At 43.6% G+C, this 20,276-nt stretch overlaps 2 protein-coding genes and 2 non-coding genes across 6 annotated transcripts; 1 reads left to right on the forward strand and 3 right to left on the reverse strand.

Annotated features, from left to right (window-relative positions):
- The first annotated feature begins 3,950 nt into the window (after positions 1-3,950).
- Positions 3,951-4,081, forward strand: LOC130376348 (U8 small nucleolar RNA). The gene has a single exon (XR_008893985.1). It is a non-coding gene; the product is annotated as a U8 small nucleolar RNA (small nucleolar RNA).
- A 797-nt stretch (positions 4,082-4,878) lies between these two features.
- On the reverse strand, positions 4,879-8,310 carry si:ch211-199g17.9 (uncharacterized protein LOC108180085 homolog). Of its 3 annotated transcripts, none has more exons than XM_056582215.1 (8): positions 7,770-8,310; positions 7,100-7,174; positions 6,956-7,003; positions 6,762-6,816; positions 6,244-6,333; positions 5,982-6,045; positions 5,833-5,899; positions 4,879-5,734 (listed from the first exon to the last, which is right to left on the reverse strand). In XM_056582215.1, exons 1-8 carry the CDS (start codon positions 7,819-7,821, stop codon positions 5,688-5,690), a joined length of 498 nt encoding a protein of 165 aa, XP_056438190.1. In that variant the 5' UTR covers positions 7,822-8,310; the 3' UTR covers positions 4,879-5,687. The 3 variants fall into 3 exon arrangements, 2 of the variants coding, with proteins under 2 accessions (XP_056438190.1, XP_056438189.1); XM_056582214.1 differs by having other exon boundaries at positions 6,244-6,346; XR_008893829.1 differs by lacking the exons at positions 6,762-6,816; positions 6,956-7,003; positions 7,770-8,310 and having other exon boundaries at positions 7,100-7,763.
- LOC130376412 (U8 small nucleolar RNA) lies at positions 7,238-7,369 on the reverse strand. Its single transcript, XR_008894042.1, has one exon. It is a non-coding gene; the product is annotated as a U8 small nucleolar RNA (small nucleolar RNA).
- A 7-nt stretch (positions 8,311-8,317) lies between the features above and the next one.
- Positions 8,318-20,139, reverse strand: grinaa (glutamate receptor, ionotropic, N-methyl D-aspartate-associated protein 1a (glutamate binding)). The gene is made up of 8 exons (XM_056582213.1): positions 19,974-20,139; positions 14,100-14,515; positions 13,218-13,330; positions 12,831-13,031; positions 12,212-12,340; positions 11,736-11,879; positions 8,578-10,747; positions 8,318-8,392 (listed from the first exon to the last, which is right to left on the reverse strand). The coding sequence occupies exons 2-7, from the start codon at positions 14,476-14,478 to the stop codon at positions 10,598-10,600; spliced, it is 1,116 nt and encodes a 371-aa protein (XP_056438188.1). The 5' UTR covers positions 14,479-14,515; positions 19,974-20,139; the 3' UTR covers positions 8,318-8,392; positions 8,578-10,597.
- Between the last annotated feature and the right edge of the window lie 137 nt (positions 20,140-20,276).

Raw genomic sequence — 20,276 nt, forward strand, 5'->3', positions numbered from 1 at the left:
CAATGCTCCGACCGTGAGCATTCTGAACTTCCTCGTGGCAACGAATCTGTTGAACACGCGAAGATCCAGAATAGGTCTAATTTCCCCTGACTTCTTGGAAACCAGGAAGTAGCGGGAATAAAAACCTAGGTGAGACTCGTGGGGGGGGAACGACAGTGATGGACCCCTTTACCAAGAGACGTGCCACCTCTGCTGCAAGACCCGTGCTCGCAGCCGGGTCCCGTAGCGTGGTCTCCACCAACCCCATAAAGGGTGGGGGACAACGCTTGAACTGTATGGGATGGCCCCATCTCAACGTGGTGTCCAACCACGATGGCAGAACGCACCGCTCTTGCCAACACGCATAGCGGTTGGAGAGAGGGTGAGCCGACAGCTGAGGAAGACCGTCCAGGAATAACCCGTATTCCTCTGCCCCTACCGCCTTCACACTGCGTGTGAACCATGGGGGGCTCCCCATGAAAGGGAGGAGGCTCAGCGAGCGTAGGAGACGTACCACAACTAGCAGTTGTAAAAACAACGAGCTGTCTAGACGTCGCGCTCGTGCCCGCTGAACAGGGAGCGAGCCGTCCGGCCGCAGCACCTGTCCGCAGGCTGTAGCCACAGCGCGCGGACCCATCTCCTCACCTATAATGTGGGGAACCAGGAGACCGGTACAAGCGGCCGTATCCACGGGCTCGTGCAACGAGTCTCTGATCCGTCCACGAGGCTCCAAGGGACGCCGCTTCTTAGAAGCAGGTGAACCAGAGGCCATGTGAACACGCCGTCCGACCGCCACCCTACAGCCACAGGGCTGAGAGGGGGGAAGAGGCAACATGGAGGAACGCACCACAAGCGTAGGACGCAGGTGGCCTGAGGAATATCGCTCTTTAGGTACCATGTAGCCTACCGCTGTTCGGCCGAACGGTCTTTACTTTTTTTTTTTTTTTTTTATTTAATAGGGAAAGAAAAAGTAGGAGCAAGCTTCCGGAACTTACCGGTCCGTGGCGCTGCTCTACCCGGCTGCTGCGGCACCGGGGCAGGAATCGGAGGCGGCCCCCTGGAACACTGGGACCGGTCTGGACCCCGCCTCCTCCCAGCCTGCTGGTGGGAGGAGCACGTGAGAATCGCCCCGAACCGGGAACGATTCTCACGGACTGACTGCTGGTGCGCGAGCACCTCGGAGAACCGGGGACCAAATAGGCCATCAGGCGCTAGTGGACCCTGGACGAGGCTGGCCCGCTCTCGTTCCTGCACCGCAGTGTGGGAGAGCCATATGACCCTTTGAATCATGGTAGCCCACGCCATATGCCGGCCGGCCGAAACGGCTATCGGCTGGCATAGCTGGAGGATGGCGCTGGAAAAAGCGGGAAACCGCCAGCCATCTCACGGCTTCCTCCGGGCCGTAGGCCTCCCTGTCAGCAAACAAGGAGACCATGGCAGAGGAGAGCAGGGCGATGTTGTTGACCGCCGTCGCGGATTGTCGGCCTAACGTCCGTTAGGCCGACAATCTGCTTCTGGAGGCGGTCGGGGGGCAGCGGCTTTTCGTTAGGGCGCCATCCGGCGCCCGGACAGAGAAGCGCTGCCAGTGGAGGCTCCAGGCGAGGGATCCCCCTCGCTTACCGGAGCCTTCAGGGTAGAAGGGTCCCCACCTGCAGCAGTAAACAAGTGCTGCACAGGCGGGAACAAGGGGTAACCCGCCGGGAAGCAGATGGGGTGCGAAAGCACTCGCCCTGCATATCGTCAGATACGGGGGCGAGAGGCGGGGCCGGGATGGGAAACCCTTTGATGGCCGCCGCCTCACCCATGATCTCCCCGCGACGGTGGCGGTTGTAACCCGAGAGCGGGAAAAAACCGGACGCCGAGTCGCCGTCCATGGAGGCGTCGTCGTCGGCGTCGATGATGCCATCGCGTCAGGTCCACCGCAGGGGAAAAGAAGAGATGCCTGGAGAGGATCCCCTCTTCAGGCAGCTCCCGGCAGGCGACACAGGAGACGGGGGCCGCCATAGCAGCCTCGGCGTGGTCGGTGCCGAGGCACACAGAGCACGCCAAGTGCCCGTCACCCGGTGCCAGGGAGGCGGGACAGGAGGCGCAAAGGAGTCCTGAAAAGGACCTAGCTCCAGGAGCGCTCTCAGGTGGCCCTGAAAGGGGCCGTTTGTCCGCGGCCTCGCCCGAGCCGCTGCCACCGGCTCGGGAGATCCGTGTTTAAGTCTTCATCTTCTTCTTAATAGTAGTTCTCAATTTCTCGCTGATAAGCACAAGTGCTGAAAGAAAAGGGAGGATGAGCGACGGTATACACCGCGTTATATAGACACGATACCGTGGGAAATGTGGGCGGTGCCCACGCTGATAGGTGCATAGTTTGAATTTTCAGCGCGCGCAGGCGCGCGCACGGGACAAGCCCATAAGGCGAAGCCTAGACGGCGTAGCCTACATGAAATAGAACTGTGGAGCAGTTGCGCGAGCAAGCGCGTGCGCAGCGCCCGCTTCTGTTTCGGCTGTGGGGCCAGAAGTTTAGGGCCCCAAAGCTCTTCTCATTGGCTGATTTGTAGAAAGGGCGGGGTTTACGGCGGGAGCCGATCAGATCTTGCTAGCTAGCTAACGTAGTTACTGTTACAGTTAAGGCGGCTGCATGCTTCAGCGTTGGTGTTACGTTGTTGCGCAAAATTTACTCAAAGCAATTCATGCTCCCTTTTAGGTTGCGCGTGTTGCCAAGCAATTTACCGCCAGAACAGTAGGTAGAGTAGCCTAATATGTGGAGTAAAGTTTTTCGTTGAAGACGACCTCGAGAATGACGTCTTTGTCTGTGGGAGTCGTTGGTTTGTTTATGTGCCAGATCGTGTTCTCCCCATACACAGTGAATGATGGCAACAGACAGAGGAACAGGGGTGATGAAGTTGTTGATCATTGGGGTTGTATAAATGTGCATATCTCTCTACATTTTAAAACGACATAATGTGTTGGCAGCAAAGTTAACTTCACTTCAGGTTAATGCTTTTGTATATGAGCCTGCCGGGTGATACTCCAGACAGGAAGTAGTAACCAGACCAGCAAACCAATCACAGCCTTGCAGGCTGGGCGGCTCGCGTAAAAGCTTACGTAAAAAATGACGCAAGTCTAGAAAAATCGCCCGACGCACGCAAGACGTGAGAAGTCGCGCAAGGGGGGCGCAAGGGCGCGCAAGGGCCTCTTGCGCTTGCGCTTACGCTTACGTAACCGAGCATAAACCAGCCTTTACAGTTACTGTTACAGTAAATAACAACAAATGGACGTTTCATTCATTAAATGATGAATCGTGTTGAGTATCTGTCTCATGTGAGATTTAGCACTTTACCACTTGAACAGAAGTTGGAGATAAAACGTTTGGGACCACATCGCCCGACGGATTTAATCATTATTAAAGAGGGAAAGGACAAGAATAGATCGTTCAACCAGGAGTGGTTCAAGCGGAAAACTTGGCTTACCGGGAGCTCGTCAAAAAAGGCGCTCTACTGCTTTCCATGTCTGCTCTTTGGAGGGGAAACCGTCTGGACAACCAAGCAGAGACTATATTGTGAGTGGTGGCTTTGTATATTGATTGCTGTGTAAAGGGTGTGCGCCGTTGTTTTTATTGTTGCCACGTTGTTGTTTCTTGAGTTTGATATTGTGAGATCTTGAATGCTGCCATTTGGTGGTGCTATTGCTATAATAGCCTAATATATGTCGTCATATTCGCGTTTGAGTGATGGCATTATTCAGCTGCAATTTTGGTCCCCTCTGTCACTTGCTACTTTGTTTTTGTTGTGATGGTAGTAATATGTGGTATTTCTGGATTGCGTTATAATATTTTCCTGCATGGGCCCCACCAGAGTTTCCAAACCAAAATCGCCACTGCTTGTTAGGTAGCTGTAAATAGTCCAACTGTGTTAATAAACCTAGAAACGCCCCAGGTCCTACGTAACAGACAAGTATGTTCTGACAACAGTAGGAAGGTATCATTAGTGAGGTGTTTCCTTACCTGTTGTTCTCTCATAGAGAACTTGAAAACATGATGATTGGAGATCTTATGAGATATGATTATATCTTCTTACTGGCTGAGCGTAACAACTATCCAGGTTTCTGTGACTATAAGATAAGATAGCCTTTGTTGTCATTGTACAGTCGCCTATACAACAAAATTGGGAGTGCCAACTTAAGGTGCATTAAACACACAAAAACCAAACAGGCAATTTAAGTTCAATTCTAAAAAACAAGACAGAAATAGCAAGAACATTTTTTAGAACAAGACAAGGACAGGCGAGGTGAATGATAAAAATAAAATATAAAAGGCCATAAGCATATTGCACTTTATATAAAGTGAGGTATATGTGTGTATGTTTAATGTTTTATAAGTGTTAAGTGCCCTGATTGCCCAAGGAAAGAGCTGTTGTTCAGTCTGTTGGTTGTGCTCTTCTTCGTTGTACCTCCTACCAGAGGGCAGTAGGCTGAGCAGGTGGTGGAGGGGATGGAGGTGGTGTGAATACGAATGTGTGAAACAAATGTGTGAAACAAATAAGTGTTTTCTCTGTTAATGAGTCCACAAGATATGTGTGTGCTTTCGTTGATGCACTGATACGCTCAATTCTGAGTGATTAAATTCTCCTAATATGAGATTTTGGTTGTGGATTTAGCAAGCGATCAATAGTCTTTATCAACTGCATACTTTTGAACAAGTATCGAGTGAACTCCATCAAACCTTGTTCAAGAGCTCTCGTGAGACGTGATGACATCTCCTTCCAGGCCAGGCGCCACAACCTACCAGGACCCATTTGGAATGATCAATTCCAACGCGATTAGCACTGGGTGTTATGCACACTGGTAACAGCACAACATACGTGATATTAACGTAAAAATAGGAAGGTCATGGTACTAAGGTCTGTCAACGTTGATGATTTGGGCCTGATGATTTTTCTACACTCGACCGAATGGGAAGGATACTGCATGATTCATCAAAGTACTTTAATCTGTGATTGATCTGGCCCAGATTCAATATTTTCCGCTCATTAGGTTCAGAACTAGAAGGTAGAATACCTGTGAGAAGTTATTGAGATAAGTAAACATGATCTTCCATCTAGAAATGTAAAGCACTAAATGGTTTGAACTAAGAAGTCAGAATGGATCCTGTTTTTACTCCCATAAACGAAGGAGTTGTTATCAAAGTTCTCTCTTAGCGAATAACAGATAAGATAGGCCTATACTCCTCCTTAATGACATGTCGTCACTGTTAACAGAACTAATCTGACTATCACGTCGAACTAAATAGTTCCTAATGCCACACAGCCAAAATGGCCAAGTAATTACAAAGGCATTTTCTGGTGGAAGCCTTTAATGAAGCATGAAAACAATCCTTATTATATTCAATATATTCTGAACCATTTATTTAATTTCACAATATTACACTGATATTAAGTTGTTTTTCTGCACACATATGAACTGAAACCGACAAATACAACAGTTATGTAAGGATCACTCTATGAATTAAGCAGTAATTGAATGTGGATACAATTCCTTGTTAATACACATGCATACGGGATCCAATTTGAAATAAGGAGTGGTTTATAACAAAACCCTTTAGTTAACTTGACAAATAACCGCTCATTACAATTGAGGATAACAATTGTTAACGTTTCAAATTATTTTCTGTATATAACTTGAGATCACTCCTCCTGGCTTCCTCTTCCACTTTACCTCTTCTAGACTTCCTCTTCTAGGATATTTAACTGTGCCACCTTAAGAATTTCTAAAAGTATAGAGCAAAACCTATTAATGAACACATTTGATGGAATACACCTTATCCAAAGAGACCCCAATGACATACACACATTGGAAGATACTTACCAGTGGCTAATAACTGGCATTTTGAATTCTGAGCGCTTTCTATTTCAGATGGAAGTCTCTCTGGGGTCTGAGGAGGAAGGATAAGGCTTAAAGGAGTGTAATACAAAACAACATTTCTGTAAAATCTCCTCAGTGAAACGCAAACCTACAAATATAGTGAGTAGATTTTTGTGCTGCTCTATGAGTTGATTGAGTTGGTTTTCAAACTTCATCCTGCATGAAGAAAACATGTACGATTATAAATATACAAATATAAAAATAAACAACAGCTACAGGTCGGGTGGTTATAATAACTTTTACTTGAAAGTCAACGTCAACATAAGTTCAACGGCTCAATCGTGGTGAGACAGAATAGTCACATCTATCTGCAGTGATAGACTTTCTGAATCACAAATAATGTGCTCTAGTTACCGCAGCTTTCTGTGCTTCAACTTTAATTCCTGGATCTGGCATCTGTACTGTTCTAACGTCTCCTCGCTTTGCCTGTTGAGCTGCAATTGTCTGCAAACAGACACTTCACACATCAGAAATGTATAGGGTATGGAGGGTTAGTCAAGCATGCTATGCACCAAGAAGTTAGCATAAAGTTGATATTCATCTACCATGCATTTTATTGTGTATGGGCATAGTATAAAAAAATATATCGATTTTTTTTTTTTTGTAGACATCATTTTATTTCATAATCTAGACGTAATAACCACACATTTAGAGATATTGTTTACTGGGACACGACGAAATGAATTAAGATTCTTAACTGAATACTTAACTAGCTATCTCATAAGTTGTGCCCTACATGGCTACATGTTTCTGTAATTTACTGCCATCTAGCGTTTCACATCATAAACACACAATCTATGAGTTGGGTTCTTTCGCCGAATGCACACACGCCTTATTTATTTGTCATTTTCGTAGACTGCTGCCAATCTCACCTAGCGGATTCCTGCTCTGACTCTCTGCATTGGAACTGCAGAACCCTGCATGACTCTTTAACAAAACATGATTACAAAACCATTTATAATAAACTCTTTTTTAATTTCGGGTGTCATAAATATGCAGGAATTAAGAGGATCCTTTTCATTTCACAAAATAGGCATTGCATATGAGAAGGATGCATACGGAACACCTTTTTTGTCTCGGTGCGTAGCTTTGAGTTGGTAAGCTTCAGTTCGTACTGTAATGAAAATAAAACCCATTTTCAACAGTGGCTAACTTTAACAGCAGTCTTTATATATAATGTCTGAAGGGTCTCAAAAAGAAAGTATCTCACAATTTGCCAGTTCTTCCAACAAGGCATCATGAACTGAGATGGAATCGGTGACGTCTCCGTCAAGGGCCAGTTTTTCTGCTCAGATAAGTATAAAGTATAAAGAATTTAACAAGGATTTTAACTTTCAACACTCATCAAATCAGAACGGTCCTGGAGGGTTGTTGCGCCCAGCCAGGATGGAGATATAATCATATCTCATTAGATCTCCGCTCATCATATTCTGTAATTCTCTTGAAGAGAAAAACAGGTAAGGATGTACCTCACCAATGATACCGTAAAAACGATGTCAGAACTCAAGTGACCCTCGGGTAACACTATCTACATCATGGTGCTACTATTTAATAAAACAAATATATATATAGAATTATCCTGTTTACAGCAATGCAAAACATGACGTATAACTGTGGAATAAATATTACTGAAATTATTGATGAATTACTTTTAAACATTTTCAAATGTTACCCAAAAGGCTTTGCGAGCAAAAAGTGTCGTTGGCATTGGTTGGCTGCGCCCTGCCTTAAAACAACTCACAATTATACTAGCTAAAAACGCCTGGTTATGAGGTAAAAAATATACAGAACAATGATGTAGTAATGTTTAATTGCTGGATGTTAACTTTGGCTGAAATGATACGCTCCTCTGTGTGTATTTGTAAAAAAAAAAAGCTTACGGGAGAAGATATGACAAACATCCTGGAAAGGACCCTGACGAGGATGACGCATATAGGCTGGAAGAGGGTCATGAATTGTGGCGTTTTCCCGGTCTACCCCAACGCTATTTCCGTTATCCTGCTTCCTATGTGTATACACGTAAAGAGTCACCGGAGGGAGAAGAAATAGAACCGGACCGGATAATGAACAACAACAAGAATAATATACATTGAGATTTTTTTAGAAGTATTTCCAATAGCAATGTCAGAAACAACCCAGACGGATATAGATCTTTCAGAAGTCCTCTCTCTCTCGCTTCATGCCGCTTAAACCATGTGACTGAAAGTCCCGCCCCTTTATACCCCTAGTAACGCGTACCGTCGTTAGATCGTTTTATCACTTTTATTAAGAGACGTGGTTGATTTATAAACAAACGACGAGTTTTCGTTAATATCCAATACAGGGACACACGCTTAAAAGAAGGATAAAGTTGAACGAGCATGTCTTGCTGTATTGTATAATGTGTTATTGCCTAGTTTAATACAAAGGCGAGGTGCCTCTGCCATACCCTCTTGATGTTTTCTCAGCTTGACCATCAGCTGTTCAAATTTGAGTTCTTCCATATCTCTGCTTCCTTTGTAAACTATGGAAAAAGTGAATTAGTACATCAAAGGGAAAATGGTATCAATAAAATCACTTGGGGGGCGTAATGCTAATTGAAACGCATTATAAAACGACGACGTTATTATTTAATTTATCTAGTAACATTATGTTACTTATTACAATATGTATCCATTACGTTTAACAATAAAAACAGGTCGGACTTACCAAAGATACTAGTTATCGCACCGAATATCGAAGAAACGTGCTTCGGGACAGAGTGTTTATGAAATCTTTAAACGGTAAACATTTAAAAAATGAGCCCTCAAATTTGCTCGTGTCAAGTGTGGGGTCAGCTGGCGCCAAAGAACCACGCCATGACGTCACCTTTCAGTTGACGCTGATCAAGGACCGACGAATACTCGAAGTAACTAAGGCATGTTTATAGACGTTGGGCAATCGTGTAAGGCAAAAGCCTTTTTTTGATTATTATTATTATTATTACTAGCAATAATAGACCTATATAAACCTTATAAAAACGTAAGTCACGCAAAGAAACAGATGCACACGTTAACATATTCTAATGTTTCAGCAAAAAAAGAAAACCAAAAAGAGCATACATGAGTCGTATGATTGTTTGTCTTTTAATGTAAAGCAAACAGCATTGTAGAGGAATACAATTTTAGTTCTGTTGCAAATATACAGACCCTACCAAGCTCCAAAGTACTATACACGTCAAAGCACTAAGAAGTTGTATATACACACGATTGGAAACACAAGTTAAAAATATACAGGCCTCTCAGCAATAATTCTCAAATACGATTCCCCTTCCAAAATAATCATAAATGTGCATTAGCACGTGCAAATATGATGAAAGGTTCATGCAACAGCTAGAAAAAACCCAAGACTTTTTAAAATAAATCTTTATTATACCATTCATGTTAAGAATTAAGCATACTTATTCTCAATGATCAATATCTTTTAGCCATTCAATTTTAAGTATTGACATGCTTAACTCCACAGGTCTTAAAATGACCTAACATTTGTAGAAACAAACTCTTCAAAATTGGGCAATTAGTTTCATTTTGCTGAGGTTATTCTTCCAGTGAATATCTCTTTCTTCTATCTCAATAAATAGTTGTTAAGAGTAATTTCAACATATCCTTCAATTAGGTTTTTGAATTGACAAGTGACCTATATATGCACTAGGCTGGTATTAATATCAATACTTCCAATATTTCACATTACTTGTAAGGGAAAATTACAGCACTCCATTTTACTATACAATTTAACACCAAATAAGTTAGCAAGGAAGAGCAAACAATATATTAAAAATAATTTATAAAAACAGCCTAGTCTAATTATATTTAAAGGAATGAACTTTCGAGCGACACACTTCTCTTCTCTGGAAGGACATGTGTACTGTGTCAAAATGTGTGTGAATGAAGACATCAAAAACTAAACTTCCTCCTTTAACTTCCTGATGAGTTCTGTCTCTTTACTAGGTGAAGACAAGTTGCGGTCTCAGAATGCAAGCTGCCAAGCACCATAAGCCTTGAGACTCATTCAGCAGAAAACCGTGTTAGGGACATTGGCATCATATAGTTACACAGTTGGACTATTTACAGCTACCTAACAAGCAGACTAGGAAAGGCAAGCCCCGGGAGAATCGAGACAATCAGAACACAATTTCAGATGTGTTTAACATTGCCATGCACTAACTTTACCTTAACGGGATTAATTTGGGAAGATGTATCTTTAGCAATAGCTCCTTTCCAGTCAAGGCTAATGTGCATGGGATTCTCTCCAACTGCAGTGCCACACACACACACATTATATATACACACACAGATACAAGGTGTGTGTGTGTGTGTGTGTGTGTGTGTGTGTGTGTGTGTGTGTGTGTGTGTGTGTGTGTGTGTGTGTGTGTGTGTGTGTGTGTGTGTGTGTGTGTGTGTGTGTATATCGAAGTTCCCTAGTTGTATTAATAAAACAGGAGAGAGCTAGTGGTACAGCAGGTATCATAGTGGCCTGTTACATTTGTCAGGTATTACTGCTTTTACATCTGCATTCATAAAAGGCTGCATCAGCCCAATATATCAGCTTCAAGGAGTGAAAATAAATGTGGAGAAAACCGACAAAACATACAACAAACAGGTGTTAAAGAGATCGGGCATAATAGCGTCATTCACTGTTGCGGAAACCCACTTTCCCACTTCCTTCAGATATTCCCACTAATTGGGCACTCTCAATCACGGGAGCGTCCCACGATAGCCAGGATGTAGAGGAAGATGTTGATGATGTCTGTGTAAAGGTTGAGGGCTGCGAAAATGTACTCCTCTGGGCTCAGAGCCATCTTCTTATTACCTAGAAGCAGCTGGGTGTCCACAGCCAGGAACTGCGGCAGAAAATGTTATGTTAGTGAAAGTGGAAGAGATCTTTTATGTATCCAAAACCGTTGAAAAAAAAAACAGAGACATGAAATGACATTGTATTACTGTGCGTTCACACCAAACGCGACGGGGCGACAGGATCCCATACAAAGTGAACGTATAGACGCGTATCGGGCGAATTCTTTGCGAGAGAAAACCGTTTTGATTTGTCGCGCCACACTTTCGCCGTGCACAGGCGAGCGCGTTCACAAGGATTTGTGGCTCAACAAATTCGCTCGAGTTGAAATATTTCAACTTTGACGCGAATTTCGCGTGAAGACAGCCAATCAGTGTTCAACAGCGTGGCCACTGAGTCACATGTGTAACGTAACAGCCAATCAGCGTTCAACCGTCAAACTCAGTGCAGTGCAGTCCGGGGTGAACTGCAGCATGGAGTAGAAAGTCAATGTTGCCGTTTGCGACTCCCGGAGCTCTATATATAATATAATAGTATATAATATAATATTTGTATATATAATATCACGGCCAAAAGCTCTGTGCGCCTCCGGATGGCCATAGCGCGGGGAGCTCTCATAGGGATTGGGCTTCTCGGGGTTTGTTTACCGGCGTTGCTATGTTTCCGGTCTTGTGTGTTCCAACGGTTTATTAGGTAGGCCTATCTAATACATCTCTGTCCATTCAATGCTTCATTCACTGCCTCTTCCGTGGTCATTACAATATTATGAATATACTGCGTCGGGTCCTCCGACGTATCTCCCTCTTCCACAAAAGGTAAAGACATGCAATGGTGGTTAACTTGTTGTGGCGCGACAAATTCGTCAAAACTTGCACAGCGACAGATTATGATGTGTGGCGCGACAAAACTTCGGCGACAACGCGAACGGGCGACAAATTTCGCGTTTGGTGTGAACGCACAGTTAGGGTTTCAGCTCCCTTGAAACACAGTGAAGCACTGGTGGTTAACGCAGCACCATAAATGAGGAGGACACTCACGCAGGTGAACAGAAGGGCCCCCAAGGATGCATAGACGATGTCAAGGATCCTGTTGCGAATGAAGATGCAGAGGAAGGAGAAGACCAGCAGAACTATCAGGCAGACAAAGAGCACGCCGCGGCAGGAAGTGAAGTCATACTTGCTCTGTGGTGGGGAAAGGGTTAGAGAAGAGAGAGAAAAACAGAATGTCTTTAGTTAACAGTTAGCCCGGATTAGGGGGCAAAGATGGCTACTAACAGATCCAAATTAACATGTTTTCCAAAAGTTTGCGTGAGTGAATGACTCTGTGAACAGAGAATGATTTGGAGACTTCTCTGCAGCTTCTGCTAGTTTGGTTGCATCAAAATCACACGCAACTTTTAACATTAAACTGTTAAACATAGATTGCATCTTAATTAACAGAACTATAAAATAAATCAATGACCTCATCCTTGTCGCTTCGGATCCTATCTTTACATGGCTCTTTGTCTACTGACCTGCAGTGAGAAGACGACCACCGTGAAGCAGACCACAGCAGTGATGCCCACAGCCATGATGACGGTGTCCGTGTTGTAGAAGCTTGCGATCATGCCCACCATGTACGACAGGCTAAGGGTCAAGATGGACTGAAAAAGAGAAGGAGAATGTCATGAACAAAACGCTTTCTAAAGTTCTTTATGCAAAAATGTATAGACCTGTATTAGAGGTTTAAAGCAAAAGGACAATCATTTTTTGATCCTACATTTACATCAGTACAGTTATATGCTCCTTTTAACGGCTAGCCGTTGGGAGTTGCTGGACCGGCCCAATTGTCGATCCAGCGATGAAATTAATTTTGTAAATTTCTTCAGTAGTAGATTTCGAGGAGAGGGTTACTGATCCCACCTGCCTCTATGACGTCCTCACAGGACGGGAGCTAACAGTCAGGGTTAGGTGCCTTGCTCAAGGACACCTCGACACTCAGCTAGGAGGAGCCGGGGATCGAACCAACAACCTTCAGGTTACCAGCCAACCCGCTCTACCTCCTGAGCTACTGCCTCCCTCAGCAATTCGTTAAGAACCCTGCTCTAACAAAGCCATATACACACACAGGCTTCCACAGAGTCAGGGACCTACCAGCGCCACCAGGTTCCAGGGGTGCTTGCGGCGGAAGTCTCCGCAGCAGCTGAGCACGATGAGAGACACGACGAAAACGGCGTACGACGCATAGTACGTCCAGGGGTTGTGGCGAACAAACAGCTTAGCTTCGTCGACGAAGGTAAATACGGCCACAAAGGAGAATGTGACCGTCAGCTGCACTGTGAGGACCATAAAGACCTGGCAGAGATGGAGACAGGGGGAACCAGCAGGATTAAAGGCAGGTTCTGAAGCTCTTCCCTTCATTGCATATGTGCATTTGCATGATTTAACGAGGGCAGCATGTTAGTAATTAATCACAAGTGATCACTTTGATAGGGAATTGGCTTGGGGCTCATAAGAGAAAAATGGCAATCATTACCATACCTTGCGGATGAAAGCTTGACGGATGGTCTTGTCCTCAAAGCCAGAGTTGGTGAAGTCTTCATTGTCGTAGTATGATGGGGGCACATCCCCGTAGACAGGGACTCCCATTGGTCCTGAAGACAAAGAGCAAAACCAATAGCAGATAAATCAAAATGCACACACACACACACACACACACACACACACACACACACACACACACACACACACACACACACACACACACACACACACACACACACACACACACACACACACACACACAAAGAAGGAAAGTTATTTTTAAGTTACAAGTTAAGTGGCGCTATTGCAGAGGACGGATCTTCCCCAAATAAGTACAGACATGATAAAAATAGTTATGTTATTGCATATTTTTCAGAAAAACAAAACAAAAAAATATGTAAATACTGAATTGAGCACAACAATAATGTTTTCTTAACCATTGCCTTGTTTTAGGATATATTTTTCGAGAAAATACCTGTTATCTAATAATAATAATAATAATAATAATAATTCATTATATTTATGTAGCGCTTTTCAATGACCCAAAGACGCTTACAGAAGGGGGGGACCTAACTCACCACCACCAGTGTGTAGCACCCACTTGGGTGATGCACGGCAGCCAATCTGCGGCAGAACGCCCACCACACACCAGCTTGAGGTGGAGAGTGAGGGAATTGATGAGTCAGCCAATTGTACAGGAGGATTATTAGGGGGGCCAGATTGAATGAGCCTGGTTGGGCCAGGACACCGGGGAAACCCCTACTCTTTGCGATAAGTGTCCTGGGATCTTTTATGACCACAGTGAGTCAGGACCTCTTCTTGTCGACAATATCTAACCAAATTGTCGACAAGAAGACCTACGGAAGGCCGTCTACTTACCACCCGAGTGAGTGAGCGGCTGTTGGGGGCTGTTCTGGTACGGTAGGGAAGAGCCCTCTGCGTAGGGCACCTGGGCATCTGGGACAAACCCAGGGCCTGGCTGTGGGTAGCCTTGTGGCGCGTAGCCGGCCTGTGGGTAACCAGGCTGCCCGTAGCCGGGCTGTGGGTAATCAGGCTGCCCGTAGCCGGCCTGTGGGTAACCAGGCTGCCCCTGGACGGGGTATCCCAGCTGCCCAGCTGCTGGAGGAAAGGCTCCGGTAGTTGCCAGGTTGTAATTGGGAGGGGGCATGCCGAAGCCAGGCTGGGTGGGCCCGTAGACGTCGTGGTGGAGTGGGTTGGTCTCCCCCATGCCGGGGTAGCCACTCTTATCCTGGGACATGATGTAGTGGTACGCTAACTTGTCTCGGGCTGGTTATCTGTGTGAACGAGGAAAAATAGGGCACAGGAGGGATTAGGGGCTTTTTATTCTTTGTTACAAAACAACCAGTCTCTCCACACCTTGCGCTGTGGCTGCAAATTAGAAGAAACAATATACAGTCGTTACTGATTCGTTACCAAACTGTTTTACTATTTAATAAGACCAGAAAATAACCATCTATTGGATTACCAAATAACCAAACGGATGATTTTCTCTACTTAAAATGTAATAAATAACAATAATAAATAACAAAGATCTTCATATACTTCAAGCACACATTTACACAGCTAAAGATGAAATGCCTCCATTTAATAGGAGATGGATTTATTTTGCTCTTTAGCCATTCCTAACCTTGAATGAAAACAGTGAACCGTTATCGAAAGATAAAAAAAAATGAATGCATACATTCTACCACCACACATGTATCTCATCTTCCACTTATACAAATATAAACCCTTTCTGACAAGCACTACAGGACAGTGTAGTAAAAGGAAGACCTAAATGAACTCTGACAGGTTGCCATGGGGCCAGATTGTGCTTAGTTAACCAAATGCATTATTGATTTGCCTCGTTTTTCTGGTCATACAGTCATAAGATCACTTGGCCGCTAGCGTCCTACTGGGCTTCCCCTTACAAAGATGAACAAATTAATTGTAATCTGATTCTATGGTGAGCTTTCAAAACAGGAACCAGCTCTGCACGTCGAAAGGCATGGGCTTGTTGATATGTTGCTGGTGTTCTTCTGATGTATGGTAAGGGAGTCTGTCTAACCAATTCTTCAAGATACTCTTACTTTTTATATTTGGATACATAAGGCTCCCATGGAACTCCTTATCTGGTGGTAAAATGGTGGAGAACACACAGCCACATGTGAGGCTTCAAAGTGCTTCAGAAATGGGTCACGTCACAGATGCGCACTCATGTTTTGATGCAGTTAGCAGGTGGTAGAGAAGGAGAGCGAATCACTACATATAATCACTGAAGCTCAAATGAAGAGCTGAAGCAAACAGAATGACTGGTTTATGATGGTTTGCCAAATGATATGAAAACTTCACTGAGTGAATCAATTTATCAGCATTGATGGGTGCTAAATCGACAGGCTGAAGTGCAGAAAACCGCCATACAAAGGATGATTATGTCACTACAGATTGAAATAGCACTTTTACCGCTCTCATGCTCTGCTTTAGTAGGTCACACTGAATGAAAGTGTAATGATTATGTAACAATCCTCTAAATCTGCAATGGGTGAACGGATCCAAAATAGGTCTCTAGTAAACCATCTCTCCCATGGAAATCACCATGACAAAACAGCTAAGGATGATAACTGGCCAGCACAGCAACACTAGTCCCAAATAGTCAGACTCAGCAGCATATACACTTTATCTTTATCGGTTCTCAAAAACATCAGATAGGTCCTCTGAGGAGACAGAACCCTTCCTGCTATCCTAGCAACAATAGTTTAACAAGGAGGAACTCTGCACAAGCAGTACAGCAACAATTTTGCCCTTTGTCTAGATCATGTATTTCTCCATCAAAGGATCGGTCAGGGATATTCATTTGCAAAGTTCAAGATGTGGGAAAAGTGTTTAAAGCCTAGAGAGCCTAACTGTATGTTCAAACCAAAAGCTCGAAAGTGTTTAGAGCGATAAACGCCCATTCACTTTTTATTAGACGTGCGCGATAAAGCGATAGGAGCGGAACACTTGAGCGATAGCTTTAAAGCTGTAAATGAGAGTTGAAAACAGCTCTAGCTGTTTTAAAAATGAGCTAGTAACATTTCGGCTGTAAATGACCGCCAGCCAATCGGAATGTAGAGGTCTCTTGCCGGCGTGGGTCCCAGTAATTATCCTTGCAAGAGCGATATGAGAATATTTTTGAGAGCGTTGCGTTTTGAGCTATTCTGCTGATTTTGCATCTTTTACAGCGTTTGGTTTGAACGTACAGTGAGAGTTTCAGTGGGTTGAGAAAAGGGGAACAAAAACTTCATATGCAACATGTCAGCAGCAGGTCAGACCACAAGGTTTTTAGGTTAAATAAATGTTTCTACTGGCTGTAGCCTAATGGTATCTAACCTTCTATGCTGCTGTTGCATCAGTGCCCTCTTAATCTCTAGCCATTTATTTGGATATAAAAATAAGTGACAAAGCGAAAGTAAGTTGATCATTTCTCTACAAGGCCTGGATTCATCTTATCTATTTCCCACATGCACCAGTCTGTGATCAGCCCCTGAGACTAAAGGGGCCGATTAACCCTAACCCTATGAGTGAATCAGGTGACTTTAAAACCATGTGAGCAACAGAAAATAATTAGACTCTTGATTGTCATGGTAGCAAGGTTTGAAGAAGAGCAACTTCAACCCACTGTCAGACAGAGAGAGAATATCATTTGCGTGATCTCAACAGTAAGGGGTCCAGTTTTGGAAGCAATAGTAATAATGCTGCTTCAAACACTTAAGACGTCATCATTTCTCTACATTACCCAGAATTACCCACTCTACCCCTTTTCAACATCATGAGGCAACATTCTGTAAATGATATACATATAAATGTGAATCAAAAGCATTAGAGCGATTATAACAATGTATAACAGGCTTCATTATTAATATTAATTTATTAATTCTGTGAGCTAGGTGAACACTTGGGGTAGAAAATTCGACAGTCCCTTTGTGACAATGGTCGGGGGTTTTAGATAGCTGGTGACACCGCTGGGAGAGGTAGCCTGGCAAAGCTAACTTTAGCTTACCCACTGGTGCATTCTATAACACTCAATGGCAGTTTTTCCGTGCTGGATTTCGATCCTCCTTCAACCCCTTGCTTTCGGGGGAAAAACACAAAGTCTACCAGGCTTTAAGTTTGAGCCTTGTTCCTACTACGAAGAAGGCAAAAATGTATGTCTTTCTAGCCATAGGCGGATCAAAAAAATGTAATATGCAGAGTCCAGTTGCTGTTACAGCGATTTGAAGAAATACACTCCTAATTAATCCCATAGTAACTTTGTCTCTGTGTGACATAGTAGCATCTAGATAAATCAAGTTCAGCCACAGCAAAGTGAAATATACAAACAATAAAACACGACCTTGGGTGCGTTGTGCATCACCAATAGCAATTTATATGTTTAGGCTGTAATATTCCTTCAATGGTTGACTTGCTATATGCCCTAATTGTATACACTAGTTGCAAAACCCACTCAGTCAGGTCAGGAGATAAATCACAACAGCTCAGCCTCCTCATATTTTGACAACATTTATTTTTTCCTCTGAATACAGTGAGCGCCTAGGTCGGTGGACACTATAACATATACTATGATAACAATCATATAAAATAGACATGCATACTTAAAGAGAGACATCTCATGGTTGATACCAAAATTAAACCCTTTGGCAGTGTTTTCACTTCTATAGTAGAAGCACATCGATGCCGCCATTGCCAGAGATTGAACTGCAGTCACAGCCAATATTTATCACAAAAATGGCTCACATACAAAATCATTTGAATAGATAATAGCTCCCAATTTTTTCAAGAAAGTCTCTGTTCTGCTTATGGGTGGGACAAACAAATAGGCTTTATAAACAAGAACAACAATGTCAAAACAGGCATCCAAGCTATCGCTAGTGTCTGGACATCAGATACTGCCTCAGAACTGTAACCAAAAACTCCTGATTTGGCTTGGGAAAGCAATCTCTAGAAAAGAAGAGCAGAAAAAACAGCATGTGTCATAGCTTGTCCCTTTTCTCACTAGATGTGAAGAGCTGGACATGAGCGGATTGGAATCCATTGCTCAATACATTGATGCCTTTATACAAGACCGTAGTAAAAGGTCAAGGTGGTTTTAAGGCTGCATGCGTTGTTGTTATTCTAATGTCACAGGACCAAGAGCTTTTAGTTGGCTGGTGTTGTTGTTGCAACGCTATGTTTTAAATGCAAATATTGTCTATTTCTACTCCTTCTGGCTAAGCCTTCTACACAACATGTTAGCAGAGACATCTCTGCTTCGCCCAGAAGACTTGTTCTTGATCCTCAATGCCACCTTAATTTATTATAAAGCAAGAAGTAATTCACAGACTCTGTATCATCAGACTCTGTATAAGCAACAGTATTATAAACATAGGTCAAATGTGAAAGAACATAACACCCTCCATGTGATTATTAAATAATCAGATATGTATACAATATCAAATGGATACTAAGGGGCATCTCTCTGGTCGTAGCATTGGACCAATCTTAACATGGGGCCTTAGAACATGGTACTCTTAACTGTTTTTGGCCAGCGACTGCGGCAGTCCGGCAGAACCCAGACCCCGTGCTGGCAGGTCAGCAGCCATGTCCCAACGACGAGACAACCCGACTCAGCCCACAGGCGGCCACAACAAAAAAACAAGTTAGCTAGGATCACCTTACCACAGCGCGCAGTACAAAGATACAGGATCACCATGGCTTGGTTACTAGCGTATGTGCAGTATCCACATTGGTTTCAGCTTATTGACAGCCGAAACATTCAGTCTAGTAAAGAGATCTTTCAATTCATTAGTGAAGAATATATCAGTATAGCAGAGCCAGATGGAATGGATCGATTACACTAGGCAGACTTTATATTTTGGGGGGGGGGGGGGGGGGGGGGGGGGGGTCCACTACACTCACGTTATGATATATTGTAAACAAGGAACAAACAAGTGACTTATAACTATTATTATATAATGCTCATGAATGCCGTAAGGTTCAACATGACATTTTTCTATATGATACAATCAATTGATATGCATTTTTACTTATGATTTGAATGTTTCTTTACTTATTCGGTGATTCGATTAATTTAAATCATGCTTAAATCATGCTACATTTGCAGTGTGGTCAGTTCAACTGCAACCCTTTTTTTGAATAGCACACAAAAAAGGCCCATAATAAACTGTTGCCTAACCAGGTCCCCGTCCATTCTAGCACACCTGCTAGGCCTCTGCGGTGAGAGATATATGTGGACTGGTTAACATCAATATCCGGCCTTATATATTTCGAAACAGAAACAACAGTGAGTGAGACAGAAAATGGATGCACAAATACATTTGGCAAAAGATATGGGTCTTGTTATGATTGATATTGAGCCCCCCATACCGCACCCCGCAGCCCCCAGCCACCCAGGGACGGACCGACGCTAGCAATTCGCTCAGTTTAGACAAGAACAAAGACATAGATGCCCAATTGACTTTTTGAAACGTTGTGTCAATACTAACATACGGATAATAGCTAATTCTTCCAACAAATTTGTTATATATCACCTTCTATTTTGCTAAATAGCTTGATAACTCATTGACAGGCAACCCCGTTATGCGTTGCTAACCAACCCAGTGTGAAGCCCAACGGCGTCGCCTGTGTCGCAAAGAAGCTTGTTTTATAACGAGTCATTCCCTTCAGCAATCATTCTATAAAACAAGGTGTTTACTCATAAACAACCGAGATGCTTACCGTTTACTTCCGCAGTTCGTCGACCGTGCCAATTTCTTATAAACACATATATTTATTAATAAAGTATCCGCCGAAATATGGTTGCGCACAGGAATGGCGAGCGCTGCAGATCGGAGGAGTGGGTCAGGAGCTGCGCGTAACCCCTGACGTCACCTCAAAATGTTGTCACGTGGTTTATGGGAATCTCCGAAGTCTTTTAACAGTAAATTAAACACATTAATTAAATAGCCGTCCGTCACAATGACGCAGCTTTTTTTTTCCTGTCTAGATTATAATACATACAAAACAAACGGCATGACGAAG

Source organism: Gadus chalcogrammus, chromosome 22, assembly GCF_026213295.1.
Source record: "Gadus chalcogrammus isolate NIFS_2021 chromosome 22, NIFS_Gcha_1.0, whole genome shotgun sequence".
In the NCBI taxonomy this organism is placed as follows: Eukaryota; Metazoa; Chordata; class Actinopteri; order Gadiformes; family Gadidae; genus Gadus; species Gadus chalcogrammus.